This window comes from Nicotiana sylvestris, chromosome 12 (genome assembly GCF_000393655.2).
Source record: "Nicotiana sylvestris chromosome 12, ASM39365v2, whole genome shotgun sequence".
In the NCBI taxonomy this organism is placed as follows: domain Eukaryota; kingdom Viridiplantae; phylum Streptophyta; class Magnoliopsida; order Solanales; family Solanaceae; genus Nicotiana; species Nicotiana sylvestris.
This window is the reverse complement of record NC_091068.1, coordinates 60,968,763-60,992,705: the sequence shown is the minus strand read 5'-3', so window position 1 is coordinate 60,992,705 and position 23,943 is coordinate 60,968,763. Positions and strand designations below refer to the sequence as shown.

The following is a 23,943-nucleotide window of genomic DNA, read 5'->3' as shown; positions in this document are numbered from 1 at the left end:
ACACCAGGTCAATACCAAAATCAATATCCCTGTCCGGTGGCATGCCCGACAGGTCTGCAAGGGAACACATCGGGAAAATCCCTCACAACTGGGACCGAATCGATGTTAGGAGTCTCAGCTCCAACATCCCTCACAAACGCTAGATATGAAAGACAACCCTTCCCAACCATACGTTGGGCCTTCAAAAAAGAGATCACTCTACTAGGGATATAATCAGTCATACCACGCCACTCGATCAGTGGTACATCGGGCATAGCCAAAGTGACTATCTTAGCATGACAGTCTAGAATAGCATGACACGGAGATAACCAATCCATGCCCAAAATAACATCAAAGTCTACCATGCTCAATAGCAATAGATCAACTCGGGTCTCCAAACCCCCAATAGTCACCACATATAATCGATACACATGGTCTACAACAACAGTATCGCCCACCGGGGTAGATACAAGAACAGGTAAAATAAGAAACTCACGGGGCGTGCCCAAATAACGAGTATAATATGATGACACATAAGAAAAGGTGGAACCGGAATCAAATAATACAGAGGCATCTCTATGGCAGACTAAAACAACACCTGTGATAACAACATCTAAAGCAATAGCATTGGGTCTGCCTGGGAGTGCATAGAAATGAGCCTAGCCACTGCCTGATCGACCTCCCCCTCTAGGGCGACCCCTGGCTGCCTGACCTCCACCCCTAGCTGGCTGGGCGGGTGGTGAAGTAACTAGAGCAGAAGTCGAGGGCTGACCCCTTTGTTGATACTGACCATCGTGAAGTCAAGGACACTGCCTCCTCATATGCCCAAACTCTCCGCACTCGTAACAACTACCCTGTGCTGGAGGTGGGGACTGAAGGGAACCCCTAGCACCAGAATGGCCAGAAGAAGGACCTGCCATGGAAGAACCCTGGACTGATGGGGCACGAGATGAACTATGAGCTGGAAGGGCGCTGAGTGATGACTGGCCCTGCTGCAACCCATGATAACCACGACCTGAGGATGCCCCACGATACTCTGGATGGTCCGACTGAGCGGGCCTAAAAGAACGACTCTACCCTGCTGGAACTGGCCCCTCGAAGGAGCACCACTAAAACTGCCAGAGCCTCGAGGCCTCTTGGCCTCCCTCTCCTATCTATCCTGACGACGAACCATCTCAATCTCCTGAGTGATATCAACTACCTCCTCGAATGTAACACCCAATACCATCTCTCTAGTCATCAAGATACAGAGATGGTAGTTAAGGCCATCCACAAATCTCCTGATCCTCTCCCGATCGGTTGGAACCATTCAAACGACATGACGAGCCAACTCGGTATACCTCGCCTCATACTGTGACACAGTCATATCTCCCTGCTTTAGCCACTCAAACTGCCTGCGCAGCTCCTCCCTGCGAGATTGTGGTACATACTTCTCCAAGAAGAGCGTGGAGAACTCCTGCCAAGTCAGGGGCGCTGCACCAACCGGCCTACGCCTCTCATACGCCTTCCACCAAGTGAAGGCATCCCCCGTAAAATGAAAAGTAGTAAATGCCACCCCACTAGACTCAAGAATCCTTACTATACAGAGCATCCGCTGACACTTATCAAGAAAACCCTGGGCATCCTCGCCCTCAGCACCACTAAATGACGGAGGCTGGAGTCTACCAAACCTCTCAAGACGACGCTGCTCATCATCCGGCATGACTGGCACAACAATATCCTAAGCTGGTGCAACCGGCTAAGCTGGAGGTGCCCCCGGTGTCTGTAGTCCCTGCACTACCTGCTCAGGTGTGCGAGCAGCGGGGGTTTGATTGCCTCCCCCCGCCTGTGAAGTAGCTACTGCTGTGGTGGCTGAAACTGCCTGAGCCAGGCTTGTGCAAACTGTCAAGATCTGTACCAAGGCCTCTTGTAGACCCGGAATCACGATGGGCACTGCTGGTTCCTGAACCGGTGCTGCTGCTGGAGCCTGATCCGGAGTTGGGGCAACTGGTATATCAAAAGTTGTTGCCGTTGCTACTCTGCCTCTACCACGGCCATGACCGCGCCCACGACCTCTGGTGACCTCAGTGGGTGGCACTAGTGGTCGTCTACCTCGTCCGGTAGCGCGAGTCCTCGCTATATGCGAGAGAATAGAATAACTGAAGTTTAGCACTCGGATCAACAAGTTCGCACGACAATAATTTCAAGAATATAAAGTTTTCCTAAAGGTTCTGCAGTCTCTCGAGGATAAATATAGACGTCTCTGTACCGATCCACGAGACTCTACTAAACCGGCTCATGACTTGCGAGACCAAGTAACCTAGGCTCTGATACCAACTCGTCACGACCCCAACCCCGGTCGTGATGGCGTCCAACGCAATGCTAGGCAAGCCCGACCAATTAACATCTCACAATCTCTTTCGTTATAATTCAATGCCAATTTTCGTGATTTAATACCAATTTAATATAAATAGAAGTATGAATTTTAACAGATGAAATGTGCGGAAACCATAATCACGAAAAATCTCTGTAAAACAGCCCACTAATCCGGTGTCACAAGTCTGAGCCTCTAATACAAGGTTTCAACAATATAATACAGAAATATGTCTAAAATGTGGAATAATAAGTGGAGATAGAAGGAGGAATCGTGTCTGCGAATGCCATGCAACTACCTCGATAACTCTGATGAAAATAGAACGGCAGGAAAACTTGCTTTATGCCTCAGGGATACCTGTACCTGCACACATGGTGCATCGAGTAATGTGAGTACTCCGACCTACTGAGTAATAACAATAAATAATGGCTGACAATATGATATCACGTAAAGGCACTAAGCAGTTCTATATCAAAACAATAAAATCATTTAAGCAACAGTGAATGAGGAAAATCATGTGAAATTCTTTAAACTAGGTAAAACAGATATAATTAGTATAAAGCATCTCCTCAAGCATTTCAGTTCATTTATTCGTTCTTATCCTCAGTTCTCAATTCATATACTTCTCACGATAACTGAATCAATAAATATATATACCGCTATGGCGTGCAGCCCGATCCATATATCGCTGTGGCGTACAGCCCGATCCATAATAATAATAGTCGACTGCGCTCACTGGGGGTGTGCAGACTCCAGAGGGGCTCCTTCAGCCCAAGCGCTATATAATTGATGCGGCGTGCAGCCCGATCCATATACGTAATTATTGCGGCGTACAGCCCGATCCATAATATTTATAATATATATATCTGCTGCGGCGCACAGCCCGATCCATATAATATAAAATATCCTCAATATTGGGTCCTCGACCCCTCTCAGTCATTTGAAAATCACAGCCACTCGGGCATAATGTACGGTCGGGATCTCAGCCCTCATATCTCTTTCTATTTATGATTAACATTTCAAAATTCTGGTTCATATCATTTTTTTAATCAATTGGAAACATGACTGAGGATATAAATTCTTTAACAAAATAAGTGAGGAAAATCAGTCAAAAATCCCCTAAGGGTTCTACAGGTCGGCACAAGGCCCCAAGCATGGCAACAAGCCCAATTCACAATAATAAAGTATATGTCTCAATCAAAAATATTGTAAAATATCATTCGGGATGGACCAAGTCACAATTCCCATAGCATTGAACCTCACGCTCGTCACACAGCGTGTATCTCAACTTAGTATAGCACTACGTTGTGCAATTCCGGGGTTTCAAACCCTCAAGACATCATTTAAAATCATTACTCACCTCAAACTGGCCAAAACTCTAGCTCGCTATGCCCTTGCCTCTCAAATTGACCTCCATGCGCGTTGAATCTATCCAAAATCAGAACGAATAGGTCACAATATGCTAAGGGAACATAGCGCAAGAGAAAACATTTGAAAAATATCAAAAACCCGAAATTAGCAAAACTTGAGTCTCGGGCCCACGTCTCGGAATCGAGTAAAATTTATATTTTCAGAATGCTCATATCCTCACGAGTCTAACCATACCAAAATTATCCAATTCTGATACCTTTTGGTCCTTCAACTCATCATTTTACATTTTTGAAAGGTTTCACAATTTTCTTCCCAAATTCCATCCCAAATCACGAATTAAATGATGAATTCAGTGAGAGATTCATGTATTCTAGCCAAATCTGAGTTAAAATCACTTACCCCGATGAATATCTTGAAAAACCTTCGAAAAATCGCAAAATCCGAGCTCTCTAGGTTAAAATATTAAATAAAACCCAAAACCTCATATTTATAGGTACCCCCTCAGATTTCAGCTACCGCGGTCTGCACCAAATCATTCGCGGTCCGCACAAGCCAGTGCGGTCCGCGTAAAAACGACCGCGGCCGCACAGGCCTCCCTCTACAGTGATAGGATTTAGTATTTTGTCCATACCCTTTTCTACAGATGTGCAAATTGAAATATCTTTACCTTTCTTGAAGCTAGACACAAAGGGCTTCAACTTTATTTTTTGAATCAATTCAAAATTCCTTGTACATCAAAAGATATGAGAGTCCGAAGTTGGACCAGCGGGAAGGTTCTTCACCGCGGCCGCGCCCACTTTTGTGCGGTTTGCACAACACTCACCGCGGGTGCACCCATTTTTGTGCGGACCGCGTGGGTGAGTTCCGGGGCCTGCAACCCTCCTAGACCTGCTACAACTATGATTTTCGGCCTAAAACATCCCGGAACCTACCCGGGACCCCCGAAACTTCAAACTAATTGTACAAACACATCCCATGACATTGTTCAAACTTGTTCAACACTTCGGAACTCTACCAACAACATCAAATTACCAATGTAACATATGATTCAAGCCTAAGAACTCCAAGAACTCTTAGATTATGCTTTCAATCAAAAGGTCTATCAAATCTCGTCCGGATGACCTGACATTTTGACACACATCCCAAATGACACAACGAAGCTACTGCAACTCTCAGAATTCCATTCCGACCCCTATATCAAAATCTCGCCTATTCACCGGAATTTGCCAAGATATCAATTTCGCCAATTCAAGCCTAAATCTTCTCTACAACTCCAAAACCCATTCCGATCGCGCTCCTAAGTCACAAATCACCTCCCAAAGCTAACTGAGCCATCGGAACTCATATCTGAGCCCTCTAACACATAAGTCAATATCCGGTTGACTTTTCCAACTTAAGCCTTCTTAAAAGAGACTAAGTGTCTCAATCCTTACCAAAATCCTCTCCGAACTCAAACTAATCAACCCGATCACATAAAACACGGATAACAAAGCGTAAAGAAGCTGAAATGGGGAAAACAGAGTGGTAACTCATGAGACGACTGGCCAGGTCGTCACAATAGCAGACAACTAAAACATGGAGCAAAGATGCAGAAGACAAAATCGGAAACACAAGTAGGGTCATGGCATGATCACATAGCTAAAGGATTAATCATAAATCAACACACAGGCTGGTCAAGCATCAGATAAACATGTAAAGTGTAGACATACTAGTTGTACATTGAATAGGGCAGAATATAGGCATGCTTGAACAAAGAAGTCAAATTCATAATGAACTAATGCATGAATGAAACACATAGAGTTTGGATTTCAATTGTAACTAGAGACATACCAGTTGAGGAAAAAGAGTGCAGAATATAGAGCAAGTATAGTCTCACTATCAAGCCTTGGCTAGACCCACAATAGCACAAGTAACACAAGTAGCCAAAAAGGAGAAGAGTTTGAGTGTGTGTGTGTATATGTGTGTTATGAACTAATGTTCGTGTCTGTAGAATGGGAATGCACATATATATATAGGAGTCGAATAGTATAGGTAAGTAATGCAAGGCAGATTGTTATTGCAAAAATAAGGCAAGAAAATAATCAAACAATCAATCAAGTAAAGTCAGTCATGAACTAATTAGCAGTAAAATTAGGCTAGTACTACTTGATTGAAGGAAAATTGTATATGAAATCAATTAGCAATTAAGGGCTAGGTTAAATAAGGCAAGAACTAACTCCGAAATCAATTAGAAGTTGGTTCTAAAAATCAAAGCATAAATCAGGCCAGTAGCACCAATTATTAATCGCACATAAGGGAAGAACATGTAAAATCTAATAAGGAAACACCGGTATTGAAGGAAAGCTCAATTTTAAGCCCTAATATAGGTAAGTGAAATTAATTAACAATTAGTCGACAAAGTTTAAGAAAAACATGCAGTAATAGATGAATAATCGGTTAAATAATCAGAATTGTAAGATATTAGGCAGAAATACAGAAACATATAGTAAACAAAATAAATAAGGAAACCGTAATAGATACTCAAAGACAAAAACGTTTAAAAGTTAAACATTTTGTAGAAAAATCCGTTGAAATCAAGACCTTAATTCTAGGGTAAACCAAAATCGGCCTGGAATAATAATAATAATAGGGAAATATCAGAAAATATAGAGGTGGGAATATTGAAAATTTAAAGAAGAAATACCAAAATAAACATGAAATTGTTTCAGATTTGAGAAGATCTAAACAAATTCAACCAAAAATTAGCCAAATTCATAAAATAAATAGAGGTTGAAACAAATCTAGTTTGAACCAGAGATTTGAAACCCTAAAAATACGAAGATATTTGTACTCACAGGTATTGGGATGAACATAAACGGAAATAGTCAAGACATGAAAGATTTTGAACTATATCTGGCTCGAGCTTGGCCAGATTTGCTTTGCCATGTTAGGACGCAATTAAATAGGGTCGTAGACGAGTAACCAGCAGTGAAGAGAGACCGATAATGTAAGGGAATCCATGGTTGATTCCATTTTAGGTTCGGAATCGGAGGGGATAACAGGTGACGACACTAGGGTTAGAGAGGGGTGAAAGATAAGAGCATATAAGGATGGCAAGTTTGGAAGAATGGGTAGGGTTAGGGGTTTTGATATATTAAAAAGGGGTCGATTGATTTAGGGTCGTTGATCTTCTCAGATTAACGGCCATGATTAGATGTCTAGATGGGCGGGTTTAATTATATGGGTATTTGGGTTTGGGTTTGGGTTGAACGACTATGGGTAATTTGGCTAGGCTAGGTCTGAAATTGGGTATTTTCTAGGGGCTAGATTTTAAATATCCAATTTAGTAAAAATAATTTTATAAAATAATTTATAAATTATAAAAATATGATTTGTACATTAAAATGCTTTAAAATACTTATTTAATATTGTAAAAATATGAAAAGTCATTTTCTATATGGATAATATAATTGTGCATATATATAGGCTATTGTTGCAAAAATGTCAATTCCTTCCTAAAAATGCAAGTGTGATAGTAAAAAATACAACTAAAATACTTAAGCATTATATGGGAATAAATGATGAATTTAGATGATTAAATCATCATAAAAATAATATGAGGAATAATTATTTTATATAAAAATACAGAAATAAATTGATTTAAGATCTTAAAATTATAGAAAAATTATAAAAGCACGTGTGCATGTTTGTAAATGCGTGTACAATATTTTGAAAGTATATATGAAGATTTAAATATATATGAAGGAAAAATTGAGTATCAACAACTGACCCTCTTTACCCGGGAAAGCTGAAAGAGTTTTCGGGTAAAGAAGTGATGGCCAATTTTTGACCGAATGGGATGTCTTAAAAGATAGAGGTCAGACTCTGGTCTTTGAGCTGCCTACATATCCCTAGTTTTACAGGAATCAGGCCATGAGTAGTTCCGGATTCATCGGCAGAATATACGGATGAAGTCATCACAAGAACATACACAAGTTTTCGGGATAGGTGAAAGAATAGTTACGGTGAGAGGTCAAGTTTGATATAACTGAGAGGATCGGAGCGGGATCGCTCACTAGGTCGCCTGTATATAAAGATACTTCAAGCACATATTCGTGCAGAAATTTAAACATAATGCAGATTCCCTTCGGACCATGAAAATTTCTTCGGACGGTTAAGAATGACATCCTTAGACCATGATGTCCTGGGCCATGAATTATTCAGATAAGAGATTCTTCGGCCATGAAATGATGCTCTCGGGCCATGAAAATGGTGCCTTCGAACCATGACACCTTTGAATAATGATATGTAAATTTGAGAGATCCTCAAGCCATGGCATGGTGTCTTCTAGCTATGAGGATGATGCCTTTAGACTATGACGCCTTTGGACAGATTGGCGATATTTCAGCCCATGAGATACAATAACATGATGTTAACAAGACAAGGCTTAGTCTTATGAAATGGAGGGTAGAGCTTAGCCCGACAGAAGAGCAAATAGATAGTACTAGAATAGAGTAACATTTATGCAAAGAGGGACAATGCTTAGTCCCATGAAAAGGCAGTGCTTAACCTTATGCAAAATTAGAGACAGAGCCTAGTCTCATGCAAGATATGGGACAGAGTTTAGTCCCATGCAAATAGAAGGCAGTGCTTAACCTTATGCAAATATGGAGGCAGAGCTTAGCCTCATGCAAGGTTCGGGATAGGGCTTAGTCCTATGCAAATAGAAGGTAATGCTTAGCCTTATGCAAATATGGAGGCAGGGCTTAGCATCATGCAAGGTTCGGGACAGGGCTAAGTCCCATGCAAATGGAGGACAGTGCATAGCCTTATGCAAATATGGAGGTAAGGCTTAGCCTTATTCAAATATGGAGGTAGGGCTTAGCCTTATGCAAGATATGGGACAAGGCTTTGTCCCATGCAAATGGAAGGCAGTGCTTAGCCTTATGCAAATATGGAGGCAGGGCTTAGCCTCATGCAAGATGCGGGACAGGTCTTAGTCCCATGCAAATGGAATAGCAAATAAGGGTAGAATGTTTCTTAGCCGGGGATACATTCTGTGTCCGGTGGCCCGTTTGATAGTGATTTTTCTTCATGTATATATTTGTGAATGCTATCGCTACTTCAGATGTTCCTACGTTCAAAGAAAAATTGTATGTTTTGTAAGGGGGAGGTTGGTTCGTGCCTTTGTCCGTTGGCCTTGCTTCTTTATGCTGGATGCCTTGTTTGAGTTTCCCTGGGAAACACCTGGCTGTTACGGAAATAGATTTTTCAAAAATGTGCAATTATTGATAAAAATAGATTATTTTTTAGAAACATGGTGACATTATCAAATAATTTTAGATGAACTAGTCACTATAACAAGTCTTAAAGACATCACAGCTTTCTCGTGTTAGAATTTTGAGGGTCCTCCTAAATATTCTGCCCCGGTTTGGTAAATGATCTTTCGGTCGTTTGCGAGTGACGAAACATGTTGAACCTTTTTCGAAATTTTGAGAATTCTTCTCAAATTTCTGCCCCAATTTCTTAACTAATTTCTGACTTTCTGGCATATGCTGGCGCTGGCTGGATTTGCTCCGGAATTTTGAGGGTCCTCCTCAAAATTCTGCCCCAGTTTCTGCTCCTAGGGGAAATGAAAATTTTATTATGATATGACCGAACCCATAGGGCTGCCTACGTATCCCCTCTTAAACGGGAATTAGGTCAAACATAGTTCGATTACATATGATGAGGAAATGTAAATAGTCTAAACATAGTATCTTTTGAATGCGTTTGAATTGATTGGCTTTGGCCAGACTTCTCCATCCATTTCTGCGAGTATGAGTGCTCCTCCTGTCAGCACCCTATGAACCATGTAAGGTCTTTGCTAGTTAGGGGGTTATTTCCCTTTGGCTTCATCTTGATGTGGGAAGATCTTCTTTAGTGCCAACTGTCCTGGTGAAAACTGCCTTGGTTTGACCCTTTTGTTGAATGCTCTGGACATTCTGTTATGATAAAGCTGACTGTGACATACTGCGTTCATTCTTTTTCTATCTATAAGGTCCAATTGCTCATAGCGGCTCATTATCCATTCTGCATCGCTGAGTTTGGCTTCCTGTATGATTCTTAAAGAAGGGATCTCTACCTCAACTGGGATGATAGCTTCGGTACCATAAACCAGCATGTAGGGAGTTGCCCTAGTTGATTTATGAACTGTAGTGCGGTATCCCAACAAAGTAAACGGTAGCTTCTCGTGCAATTGTTTGTGGTTTTCTATCATCTTCCTTAATATCTTCTTGATGTTTTTGTTGGTAGCTTCTAGGGCTCCGTTCATCTGAGGTCTGTATGATGTGGAGTTCTTGTGCTTGATTTTGAAAGTTTCACACATGGCTTTCATTAGTTCACTGTTGAGATTGGCGGCATTATCAGTGACAATAGACTCGGGAACTCCGAATCAGCAAACAATACGATCCTTGACAAAGTCTGTGACAACTTTATTGGTCACAACTTTGTAGGATGCAGCCTCTACCCATTTTGTGAAGTAGTCAATGGCTACTAGAATAAACCTGTGCCCATTTGAAGCGATGGGCTCGATAGGACCGATGACATCCATTCCCCAGGCGGGGAATGGACAAGGTGAGCTTGTTGCATTGAGCTCATTCGGCGACATTTTTATCATATCGCCATGCACTTGACATTGGTAGCATTTGCGGACATACTGGATGCCATCTGTCTCCATAGTTATCCAAAAGTAACCGGCCCTAAGTATCTTCTTGGCCAAGACAAAACCATTCTTATACGGGCCGTAGGTCTTAACATGTATCTCCTCAAGTAGTTTAGAAGCTTCTTTTGCGTCGACACATCTTAGCAATCCTAAATCAGGAGTTCTTTTGTACAAGTTTCCTCCGCTGTGGAAAAAGTGATTGGACAACCTCCGAAGTGTGCATTTCTAAGTATGGTTTGCATGCTCTGGATATTCTCCTTTTGCCAAATACTCTTTGATGTCATGGAACCAAGGTTTTCCATCTGTCTCTTCCTCGACATGAGCACCGTAATCCGGTTGATTATGGATTCTCACTGGGATGGGATCAATGAAATTCTTATCTGGATGATGTATCATGGATGACAAGGTGGCCAAAGCATCAGCAAACTCGTTCTGAATTCTGGGAACATGCCGAAACTCTATCTTCGTGAACCTTTTTCTCAATTCCTGCACATGGTGTAGATATGACAATATCTTGGAATTATTGGTGGCCCACTCTCCTTGTACCTGGTGCACGAGCAAATCTGAATCACCAATTACTAGCAGCTCCTGAACATTCATATCGATTTCCATGTTGAGCCCTAGTATGCAGGCTTCATATTCTGCCATGTTGTTTATGCAGGGAAATCTGAGTAGCAGATACCGGATAATGTTGACCTGTTTCTGATACCAAAACCGCTCCAATGCCCACTTCTTTGAAATTTGCAGCTCTATCAAAGAACAACTTCCAGCCGTCTTATACTTTAGTAATGTCTTCTCCTACGAATGCCACTTCTTCATCCAGAAAATATGTTTTTAAGGGTTGGTATTCTCCTCCCACAAGATTTTTAGCAAGATGGTCTGCCAATGCTTGTCCTTTGACCGCCTTTTGAGTTACATATACGATATCGAACTCACTTAATAGTATCTGCCATTTGGCTAACTTCCTAGTTGGCATAGGCTTCTGAAAGATGTACTTTAGAGGGTCCATCCTAAATATGAGATATGTGGTATAGGCACAGAAGTAATGCCTTAATTTCTGAGCCGTCCAGGTCAAAGCACACCAAATGCGTTCCAGTAGAGAGTATTGTGCTTCATAAGGTGTGAATTTCTTACTTAGGCAGTATATGGCTTGCTCCTTTCTCCCTGTCTCATCATGTTGTCCCAGAACACATCCGAAGGCTCCATCCAATACAGATAGATAAAGTAGCAAAGGTCGTCCTGGCTCTGGTGGGATGAAGACCGGTGATGTGGATAGGTACTCCTTGATTTTGTCGAAAATATTCTGACAATCCTCGGTCCAGCTTGTTTCGGCATCTTTCCTCAGCATCTTGAAGATGGGTTCACATATGACAGTGGACTGTGCTATGAAGCGACTGATATAGTTGAGACGTCCTAGGAAGCTCATCACATCCGCTTTGCTTCTATGTGGCAGTAACTCCTGAATAGCCTTAACCTTGGATGGGTCTAGCTCGATCCCTCGACGACTAACAATGAATCCTAGTAACATTCCTGCAGGAACCCCGAATGCACAATTTGCTGGGTTCAATTTTAAGTTCTACCTCCTTAACCTGTCAAAGAACTTTCTCAAGTTCGTTATGTGATCCGCATCCCTCTTGGATATGATAATGACGTCGTCCACATACACTTCTATTTCTTTGTGTATCATATCATGGAAGATGGTTGTCATGGCTCTTATGTAAGTAGCCCCATCATTCTTTTGACCAAATGGCATCATTTTGTAACAATATACCCCCCAAGGTGTAATAAAAGTTGTTCTCTCTACGTCTTCTTCATCCATCCAGATCTGGTGATAACCCGCGAAGCAATCTACGAAGGATGGAGTTCATGTTTGGCGCAATTGTCGATCAGGATGTGTATATTCGATAGTGGTAAGTCGTCCTTGGGACTTGCTCTTTTTAAGTCTCGATAGTCAACACATATTCTGACTTTCCCATCTTTCTTCGAAACTTGTACAATGTTGGCTAACCAGGTTGGGTACTTAACAACCCTGAGGACTTTGGCTTTGATCTTCTTAGTAACTTTCTCCTTGATTTTCAGGCTCATATCTGGTTTGAATTTTCTGAGTTTTTGCTTCACTAGCGGACACATGGGATTAGTAGGCAACTTGTGAGCCACTATGAACGTGCTCAAACCGGTCATGTAATCATATGACCATGCGAAGATGTCCTCATATTCCTTTAAGCAACGAATGTACTCTTCTTTCTCTGTCGGTGATAAGTGAGTGCTGATGCGAGTCTCTTTGACGGTCTCGGCGTCCCCCAAATTTACTGTTTCGGTTTTGTCTATGTTGGACTTAGGCTTATTCTCAAAGTTCTCAACCTCCTTGACAACTTCCTCAAGTATTTCATCTTCTTCATCCGAATCACTATCCTTAGATTGTGTTGCCTCATTACATGTTACAATCACCGGTTCATCAGGAAAAGTAATAATAACATTGTAGAACGAAAAAATGTGGAAGATATCACTACTAGAAATTAATCTTATGGCAACGGTTCCAAAATCGTTGCAGCAGGTGGGGAAACCGTTGCCACAACGCTATTGCGACGGTTTTTGTGCCCGCTACAACAGATTTTGTTACAATAGATCTATTGAGACGGTCTTTAGTAATGGTTGAATAACCGATGCAATATATGGCCTATTGCAACGATTGTTCTTTAATTATATTACAACAAATTTTGCGATTCTGCAGGAACTTTTAAAAGGCGTTGCAATAGAGTTTATCTGCAATTGTTGTTGAGGCTATTGCTACAGTTATTCTATACTATTGCAACTATACTTTGTGCTATTGCAACGTTCACTTTTGGCTTATGCGATTTGGGACTCATGCTTTTTGCAATGGTTATGTTGATATATTACGACGATTATTTTCTAGGCTACTGCAACGGTTATTGTAGCTCTATTGCAACAGTAAACAAACCAACAATGTAACATACCTTGAAATATATATAATTTATGAGAAAAATTCAATTATAAATAAAATAAGAATCCAGTTAGGTGTAATATCCAAAAAAGCAAAATATATAACAATATTTGCCAGTGAATTGGAACACATAAGTTTCCAAAGTGTTCAAAAACAAAACATTCCTACTTCATATGTAAAGTTTCTTCATGAATCAAGCTAATACTCCTAAGTCAGATCTTCATCACTTTCATCTCCTTGTTCAAGTTCTCCACCTACAAATAGTTAAAAAACAAGCAATTTAGCAAAAGTTTTACAAAAGGATTTCATTTAAACATATAGGTATATCAATGTCATGACACGTAATAAGACACAACAATCTAATAGTTATAGGGAAGGGATAATCCAAAATATTTCTCATTCAATAAGATCTCTGAGAATCTACAAGAAAATAAGATTCTTTCTAAAAAAGTTCAATTATCTTTGTGAAAGGTGAAGCAATGGAAACACCAACAGAAAAAATAGATCTTATTTTTGACATACTACAACAACAACATACCAAGTATAATCACACGAGTGGAATCTGAGGAAGATAGAGTATACGCAGACCTTACCCCTATCCGGCGAGGTAGAGAGGCTGTTTTCGATAGACCTTTGGATATTAAAGCAAAAGTAACTTTCAAAATAGTAAAGTTCAGAAAAAGGACAAGGATCAAGTATCAAGAAGGAACAAGGAAAGTTTTGAGTTAATGTGTCCTGTATTCCTACCCAACATGTCCATATTTACAGTAATATTAACAACATCACTCAAGAAGAAAGCAAAAATAATAACAGTAATTCAATGTGTTTACTGAAAACAAGCAAGCAGAAAAAAGTCTCCTACCTAAGAACAAACCATAATGACATTTAAAATTAGGGCCTATTGGTTTGATTTATCTTAATGAATCACGTTTTACTGGTGAAAGCATGATAATCCTATTAGCACGATATCTATACATTATAATATTTACTTTAAGTCATAACCATTTAGTATTTAGACTAATAGACGAATTATTTATGTATTCAACATAAAATGAAACCAACAATAAATTAAGTTACTGATAATGATCCAAGAGAAAGATTGGAACATAAGCCTGTTGGGAATAAACCCCTTACCAAAATAATATTCACGGTAATAAAGCGGAATAATAATGTAGCACCGAGATACGGTAATTAACAAGAATAAAAGAGTAACAATGACACCAAGATTTTTACGTGGAAAACCCTTCTGAATAAGGGAAAAAAAACCACGACCCCGAGAGGAGCAACTGATATCACTATAGTAAGGAATTTTACACTTTGTAGGTCGGAGGTAAATACTCCAAAGACCACTACAACACTCAAAAGAAATAACCCTCTTTTGATATTCCCACCTCACTACAATATCGCTCACTCTCTATTTTCCTCACAGACTATTTTCTTATACCTTGTCTGTGAAACCTCACTCTTTCTTTCTCTCTTTGTTGGTGTGAAGAAATGAGAGTTGAAGCTCTCCTTTTATAGCCAAAGCTTCACCCTCTAAAGCCTACAATATTTGACAATTTACACACATTTTTCACAATTCAACAAAGTTGGCTACCAAACCAAAGAAATTCAACAAGGTTGGCTACCAACCAAACCAAGTCAACAAGGTTGGCTACCAAACCAAAGAAAACTCTTATTAGGCACATGCCTAATACTTCTTCAATGAGATGGACATCATCAATCTCCCCCTCCAGTCTCATTCATCCAGAGGAGGTAGCACTGTCTTCTAGTTTGAATGCATGCCGACAAGTTCTTTGCATAGCTCGAACTTGTTCCTTGGTACCACCTTGGTCAGCATATCTGCGGGATTCTCATTTGTAGAAATCTTCAAGACTTTTAGAGATTCATCATCTACCATTTCTCGAATCCAATGATATCTCACATCAATGTGTTTGGTCCTTGCATGGTACATAGAGTTCTTGCTAAGGTCTATTGCACTTTGACTGTCACAATAGACGACATACTCCTTCTGATGCAATCCAAGCTCTTGAAGGAATCGCTTGAGCCATATCATCTCCTTGCCAGTTTCTGTAGCGGCAATGTACTCTGCTTCAGTTGTTGAAAGTGCAACGCACTTTTGCAACTTAGACTGCCATGATATAGCTCCCCCTGAAAATGTAAACAAATATCCAGTACTGGATTTTCTGTTGTCAATGTCACCTGCCATATCAGCATCTGTATAGCCCTTCAAGATTGGATCAGATCCTCCAAAGCACAAACAATCTCCCGTGGTACCTCTCAGGTACCTGAGTATCCACTTGACTGCTTCCCAATGTTCCTTTCCAGGATTTTCAAGAAACCTGCTGACAACACCAACTGCGTGAGCAATATCAGGTCTAGTACATACCATTGCATACATCAAGCTTCCGACTGCTGAAGAATAAGGAACTTTAGCCATGTTCCCTTTCTCTTCCACTGTTGTAGGACACATCTTTTTACTCAACTTTAGATGACCAGCAAGAGGTGTGCTGACTGGCTTAGCATTCTTCATGTTGAAGCGTTCTAGTACACGTTCAATGTACTTCTCCTGAGATAGCCACAACTTTCTACTTGTTCTCTCTCGAACTATCTTCATCCCTAGAATTTGTTGTGCTGGGCCCAAGTCCTTCATATCAAATGACTTGGACAGATCTCCTTTCAACTTTGCTATCAACCCCTTGTCTTTTCCTACAATTAGCATGTCATCCACATACAACAACAATATAATAAAGTTATTCTCAGAAAATCTTTTGAAGTATACACATGGATCAGAATAGGTCTTTAGGTATGTTTGACTTTTCATGAATGAATCAAACTTCATGTACCACTGCCTTGGTGCCTGCTTCAATCCATAAAGACTCTTATTCAATTTGCACACCATGTGTTTCTTTCCAGCTACTTCAAATCCTTCTGGTTGCTCCATATAAATCTCCTCTTCCAAATCTCCATGAAGAAATGCAGTTTTCACATCCAACTGCTCCACTTCAAGATCTAGGCTAGCTGCTAAGCTCAAAATTGTTCGAATAGAAGTCATTTTAACAACGGGGGAGAAAATTTCGTCAAAATCAATACCTTTCTTCTGTTCGAAGCCTTTAACCACCAATCGAGCTTTGTATCTGACCAGCTTGCCATCTCCATCTTTCTTGAGTTTAAAGACCCATTTGCATTTGAGTGGTCTTTTACCCTTTGGAAGTTCAACCAGCTTGTATGTGCCATTTTTCTGGAGAGATTCCATCTCTTCTTGCATAGCTTTCATCCACTGGTTCTTTTCTGGATGGGACAACACCTCCTTAAGACTTTCTGGCTCCCCCTCATCACTGATGAGGACATACTCTGTGGAAGGGTACCTGCGTGACTCTACCCTTGGCCTCTCTGATCTCCTCAGAGGTTGATGTTGTTCTTCTCCCTGAGTGGGGTGCTCCACTTCCTCGACACCTTCATCAAGTTGCTCCCCCTGCTCAATAACCTCACCAGGTTGCTCCCCCTGCTCGGCAACCTCGTCGGTCGTACTTTCTGCACTTGTGGGATTGTTAGAAGTAGAAGGAATAGTAACAAAGTTAGGAATTATACCATTCTTCGCCTTTTCTGACATATCAGCAGCAGTTCTAACTTCACTTTCTCGGAAGACTACATCTCTACTTCTGATGACCTTCTTCTTTACAGGATCCCACAGTCTGTACCCGAACTCTTCATCTCCATATCCGATAAATATGCAGGGAATAGATTTATCATCCAGCTTTGTTCTCTGCTCTTTTGGTACATGTGCAAAAGCTCTGCAACCGAACACCTTCAGATGCGAGTAGGACACCTCCTTGTTGGTCCAGACTCTCTCTGGGATTTCAAACGCCAACGGAACTGATGGACTCCTATTGATCAGGTAACAGGCTGTCTGAACTGCTTCACCCCAGAATGACTTAGGCAGTTTAGCCATTCTGAGCATGCTTCTCACCTTCTCCACAATGGTGCGGTTCATCCTCTCGGCTACGCCATTGTGCTGTGGGGTTCCAGGAACTGTCTTTTCATGTCTGATCCCATGACTTGAACAATACTCTTCAAATTCCCTTGAAGTGTACTCACCTCCATTGTCACTTCGGAGACGCTTTAGCTTTCGACCCGTCTCCCTTTCTACTAGAGCATGAAACTTCTGGAAAACTTGAAACACCTGATCTTTGGTTTTCAAAATATAAACCCATAATTTTCGTGAAGCATCATCAATAAAAGTAACAAAATATTTGTTACCGCCCATTGATTCAATTTCCATTGGGCCGCAAACATCAGAATATACTAAATCAAGTATATTCAATTTTCTTTCAGACGATGTCTGAAATGAGACTCTATGCTGCTTACCAAATAAACAGTAGTCACAAGGTTTTACAGTTGTACCTTTGGCATAAGAAATGAGTGATTTCTTGGCAAGAATCTGCAATCCCTTCTCGCTCATATGACCCATTCTTTTGTGCCATAAATCTACAGAAATCTCATCTTGTGCCGCGTTCAATTCACCTTGGCATATTTCTGCATTTGTCCTGTACAACGTGCCACGAGCAACTCCCTTTGCAATCACCAATGATCCCTTAGTGAGTCTCCACTTTTGATTTGCAAAATAACTCTCGTATCCATCTCGGTCTAAAGCAATTCCCGAGATCAAGTTCATCCGCAAATCAGGTACATGCCGCACATCCTTTAGAACCAATGTGCATCCGACATTTGTCTTGATACAAATGTCACCAATCCCCGCAATCTTTGAGTAACTTGTGTTACCCATTTTCACTGTGCCGAAATCACCTGCTACATATCTGCAAAAAAGATCTCTTACCGGTGTGGCATGGTGAGATGCCGCTGTGTCAACCACCCATTCCGACTCTGGACCTGACAGGTGCATGCATTCCTCTTCCTCATTTATAAAGAGGACAACATTATCATTATTTTGCACCATGGCGGCTGTGTTGTCGTCATTCTTCTGGCCACTGGTTTCACCTTTGCCCTTCCTTGGATTTGGGCAATCTCTTTTGAAGTGACCTGGTTGATTACAGTTGTAGCAATTTCTGACTCTTGATTTGGATCGGTTCTTTGACTTCCCACGAGCTCCGGATCTACCATAGTTGTTCGAACTCCTTTGATAACTCCTGCCTCTACCTTCTGTGATGAGAGCCTGTCCTTGATTTTCAGGCTTCTTTCTCATCTTCTCATTGAGTAGAAGAGCCGATGTGACATCTTTCAACTCAATAGTAGTCTTACCGTGCAGGATGGTTGTTGCCAAATTATCGTACGAAGATGGCAACGAGTTCAATAGCAAGATGGCTTTATCTTCTTCCTCGATTTTCACTCCGAGGTTGGCAAGCTGTGTGATTAGTCCGTTAAACACATTTAAATGTGACAAAAAATTCGTACCTTCACTCATGTGTAGGGCGTATAACTGCTTCTTCAGGTACAATTTATTTGTCAGCGTTTTGGACATGTATAGGCTTTCCAACCTTGTCCAAATTCCACGTGCAGTGTCTTCATCAATGATGTTATTTACCACATCATCTGATAAGTGCAACCTGATTGCACTAGCAGCTCTTTCATCCAAGTCAGCCCAATCCTCAGCTTTCATGGTATCAGGCTTTTTGGAATCAACATCTAGAACCTTGTGTAATCCTTGTTGGATGAGCAGATCTCTCATCCTTCTTTGCCATGTTGAGAAACCGTTATCTCCATTGAATTTTGCTACCTCGTACTTTACTCCGGACATTTTTATTTTTCACCAAGTATAGTACTACCGACAGTGAATAGTATTTCAGTGAACGAGCAGAACCTGTGCTCTGATACCAGTTGTTGGGAATAAACCCCTTACCAAAATAATATTCACGGTAATAAAGCGGAATAATAATGTAGCACCGAGATACGGTAATTAACAAGAATAAAAGAGTAACAATGACACCAAGATTTTTACGTGGAAAACCCTTCTGAATAAGGGAAAAAAAACCACGACCCCGAGAGGAGCAACTGATATCACTATAGTAAGGAATTTTACACTTTGTAGGTCGGAGGTAAATACTCCAAAGACCACTACAACACTCAAAAGAAATAACCCTCTTTTGATATTCCCACCTCACTACAATATCGCTCACTCTCTATTTTCCTCACAGACTATTTTCTTATACCTTGTCTGTGAAACCTCACTCTTTCTTTCTCTCTTTGTTGGTGTGAAGAAATGAGAGTTGAAGCTCTCCTTTTATAGCCAAAGCTTCACCCTCTAAAGCCTACAATATTTGACAATTTACACACATTTTTCACAATTCAACAAAGTTGGCTACCAAACCAAAGAAATTCAACAAGGTTGGCTACCAACCAAACCAAGTCAACAAGGTTGGCTACCAAACCAAAGAAAACTCTTATTAGGCACATGCCTAATACTTCTTCAATGAGATGGACATCATCAATCTCCCCCTCCAGTCTCATTCATCCAGAGGAGGTAGCACTGTCTTCTAGTTTGAATGCATGCCGACAAGTTCTTTGCATAGCTCGAACTTGTTCCTTGGTACCACCTTGGTCAGCATATCTGCGGGATTCTCATTTGTAGAAATCTTCAAGACTTTTTAATAGAAGTTTCCAGAACTATAAGACAATACTATTTAGGACAACACAAATTTAAATTCATTTGAAATATCCTAAAGTGTTACCTGCTGAAGAAAATTATTTTGTAATGCAATTAGAGTTCTTCTGTATTAACAAATTGTGGAGACTGTTGTCAAGACCATGGTTTATATTTACCTGTAGTTTATCAGAACTCCAATATTTCAGGAGTTCTTTAAACTGATATTCTGGTATATAATCAGGCCTTTTTGTCATTCGAACATCATCATTTTGATATGCATCATAATGATCTTTTTTCAGTTGACTTTTATGCCTTCTCCAAGCATTTCCAATTGAATATAAAGTCCATGTTTTTGCAGCATCTGGAATATTATACTTCGACTACAATTTAATTTCATTTGATTAACGAAAATTGTAACATACTTTTAACAAGTAAATGAACATTTGGATCAGAACTTCAAACCTTGGTATATGTCCATAAATCGTCTTTTGTGTCCATTTTCCTCCAGTCCAATATATTCAGTGGGCAAAGGGTTGTAGTCCTTGCCAATATACCGAGGAAGCTACCAAACTCTCTTACATATTTTTTAGTAGGACCAATGGGCTGAATAACATTGTTAAGTGTGATCATCTTACGCACCTTTCGGCCATGGACACTACGCATTTGTGTCCTGCCTCTCTTTCTCTTTTGAGTCGCAGGACTAGAAGCTATAATAAAATACAAAAAATTAGAGGTCATGGATGAATTCAGTAAGATTCTAAGTTATGTGGTCTTGCCTTGTTCTTCAGATTGTTCATTAGCTTTAGGAGTGGTAGAATCTATTTGCGTATGCTCATCTACAATTTGCTCCTCTACAGATTGCTCCTCTACATGTCATTCATTTGCTTCAGATCGTGCTCCTATTGTTGGTTGTTCTTCAATTAATTTTAGCAAATGCTCTTTCTCTGACCGTATAGCTTGAACAGTTTCGTTTGTTGTCAATGACATTCTCTTTTTTTTTGCCAAACATGATAAACTTCCAGCTTGAACATATAACAGGATTTTTCCTTTTTCCTTTTTTCTTGAAGACCCTTCTTGACCCATAACTATCTAAATCTGTGTGTGTTTAAGACAATCAAAGATAATCAGGTTAGAAGAAGGTTAGTTGAAGCATCAGGTAGACAAAGCAATAATGACACTGAACATTACAAAAAAAAAAAGGAAGAAAAAGCATGAAGCATTATATCTATAATAAGTACTTGAAACAATTTGTGCCACTTACTTGAGAGATAAACTTAATGCAGCTTACTTGGATTGTAATCTACAATCAGTAACACTTATTGGTATATAACCTGTAAAATCGAAGCAATTTAGAATAGAACTCTAAGAAAAAAACAAATGCAAAAGGACTAAAAACATATAAACAAGAAAAACAGTCACATAATATTTCTAAAAAATGACATTATTAGTCACTACAAAATAATGACGAGTATATATTTAAAGAAGTTTAGAAGATCCTTCACCAATCATCAGCCTCCATTTAAAGAGTATCAGGCGATTTTAAATGGTTTAGTTTGATCCTTCATTAATTTGTTTCTTTTCATTGGGTTCACGATAAGTACTGATGCTTTTCCTGATAAACTTTTCCTTATTAGAAAAAAGGAAAAGAGTGGTGCCCTTACAACGAATAACTTTTAATTACCAAAATCTATCTATCTTGTTTGTTACCTACTTTTATGACTTAGGAAAAAATATACACATTGACAGAAAGCAACAAAAATGCAAATAAAGAGACTTACTTATAACAGAGGAAAAGAATTTTTTCCCTCTGTTATTAAGTGAGCTAAAGCTCAGCAAATTTAATATAGTTTACTTACTCATGAACTATTTTTTTAAACTTTTGAGACCATTTCATTGGTGAAAATAACATATGTCATCCTACTTGCATAATCTGCTGAATAATCTAAAATGAAGAGTCATAACAAAGGTTCTATCATGTACTTTCTAAATAAAACTTTCAATCTACAGACCAATAAAATATTTAACCTTTCAATAAAGCAGTAAGAGAATAAATCACCCACACATTGAATAAAAAAATACATAAGAAACAAGCAAATCTAGCAACTAAGTAATTTAAAAGAAATAGAATACTTAGTACATCTAGCTAAATTATTATGTTTTGCGATTTTGGTAGATACATATTAAGGAGTTAGTTATCCATATTTTCAATGCTTGGTGGAATTTTATGTATCTTTCAGCAATAAAACCTATTAGAAAGAGTTACCATAAATTGATGCAAAGAGAATTATCTTCAGTTCCTACTACCCAATGAAGAATATTTTACTTTAAAGCGTCTATTCAACCATACCATTCAAATTAATTAAAAAGCAACTAATCACCCACCCTTTATGTCACATATTACACTTTTTTCAATTAACTCCCTAATCACTAGTCTTTGCAGGACTTCATTTTCTCCTCTTCTTTTGATAAGTTATTTTTCTCATGTGGATCGAAAGCAAACAGAAATTCATTGATATCTAATACCTTCATTTTTCCTCCCTTTGATAAAGATCCAACAAGTACTTTATAAGCATAGAAGAAAAGCAAATTGGACATTGCGCGTTATACTTCAACTGATCTTACAAGTGAAATATAATTGCAATGACAAATAAAGCAGCTATTCCCATGGTTTATTTCAATTTGCCTTTCACTTGCAAAATAAATAAATAAATAAGAACAAAAAATGAAACTTACCTAGTATAAAGGAAGAGAAGACTTACAAGAATGGATTCAATAAGTCCATACTGCCTTTTAGTTCACTAGCAAAATAAACCCATTCACCAATGAACATTCAATTTCGTCCTAAAAAATATCATTATCTAAACCCAAAATCAAACAAAACCACCTAAAAATCTAATAACCCATCAACCGAAACTTTATTCAAAGCAAACCCAAATATTGCAATTTTGAAATAAATAGAAAGGCAAACTCATCGCATACATTTTTCCATCAATAAAACAAAAGACAAATCATCAAGGATTTTCATATAATAAAGTACTAACCTTTTTGATTTTAAGTGAGTATGATTATTACCTCAATATTCTTCGTGGCAAAGACTGAGAAAGCAACGAAATAATGAAAAAAATTATTGTAGAATAAAAGTACAACGGGGCTAGGGCAAGGGGGAGAGAAAGAGAGAAGAACCTGTTGGAATTTCTTCAGATCTTTGTTGGTGGATCAACAATCTTGATTAGGGCTTTGGGTTCCATGTATCTTTGTTAGGACTTTAATTTTAGTTTTTCTTTTTTTCCTCTACGTCTCTTAGTTCTTTTCCTTGAAAAAATTGGCGGGTTAGTAAATTTGGAAGCGGTAATATAAGGAGGGAATGCAATACTGTTGCAATAGTATTTTTATTTAAATAACCGTCACCATATATATATATATATATATATATATATATATATATATATGTATTGCCACGTTTAAATAAATCATCGCAATAGACCTGTCTATAGCAAGGGTTATTCACCTAATGTGACGGTTTATTGTACTTACTATCTCACTAGCCCTGATAGAATTATGCAACGGTTATAACCGTTGCCATAGATTATCTTTTGCAATGTTTATATAACTTTTGTTAAAAACCGTTGTAATAGGTCTATTTTCTAGTAGTTATAATAATGAATAATAGAGAACAATGCATTCGATTAAAACTGAAAACATCCAAACAAGTATGGCTCGATGAATCAAAAATTTATTTTTAAACAAGTAAGTCTTTAAAACAAAATTACTGAAAATCTTAGATACCTAGAATGACTATAGAAATAAAATCTGCCAAGCTACCCAGAGACTCGGTGGGACCAGGATAGTGTGGCAGTCCCGTTCCTGAGAACAGCTCCCTTCTCCACAGTCTAAATAGTAAGGCCTTCTTCCTCCTCCTCAATTATTGCACTGCAATCCATGTCTTCGTCCTCCAAGAATAGATTCCTCGGCCTAGTAAATGCTTCTTTTCTGCA

At 39.3% G+C, this 23,943-nt stretch overlaps 2 protein-coding genes across 3 annotated transcripts; both read right to left on the bottom strand.

Moving 5' to 3' along the window:
• Positions 1 to 9,560: 9,560 nt before the first annotated feature.
• Positions 9,561 to 10,058, bottom strand: LOC138883106 (uncharacterized). The gene has a single exon (XM_070163766.1). It carries the CDS (start codon positions 10,056 to 10,058, stop codon positions 9,561 to 9,563), a length of 498 nt encoding a protein of 165 aa, XP_070019867.1.
• Positions 10,059 to 13,427: 3,369 nt separating this feature from the next.
• LOC104244347 (uncharacterized) lies at positions 13,428 to 23,255 on the bottom strand. Of its 2 annotated transcripts, XM_009799760.2 has the most exons (6): positions 23,132 to 23,255; positions 22,682 to 23,043; positions 21,210 to 21,279; positions 20,411 to 21,043; positions 20,125 to 20,328; positions 13,428 to 13,601 (listed from the first exon to the last, which is right to left on the bottom strand). In XM_009799760.2, exons 4-6 carry the CDS (start codon positions 20,684 to 20,686, stop codon positions 13,560 to 13,562), a joined length of 522 nt encoding a protein of 173 aa, XP_009798062.1. In that variant the 5' UTR covers positions 20,687 to 21,043; positions 21,210 to 21,279; positions 22,682 to 23,043; positions 23,132 to 23,255; the 3' UTR covers positions 13,428 to 13,559. The 2 variants fall into 2 exon arrangements, with proteins under 2 accessions (XP_009798062.1, XP_070021391.1); XM_070165290.1 differs by having other exon boundaries at positions 22,682 to 23,255.
• Positions 23,256 to 23,943: the final 688 nt, after the last annotated feature.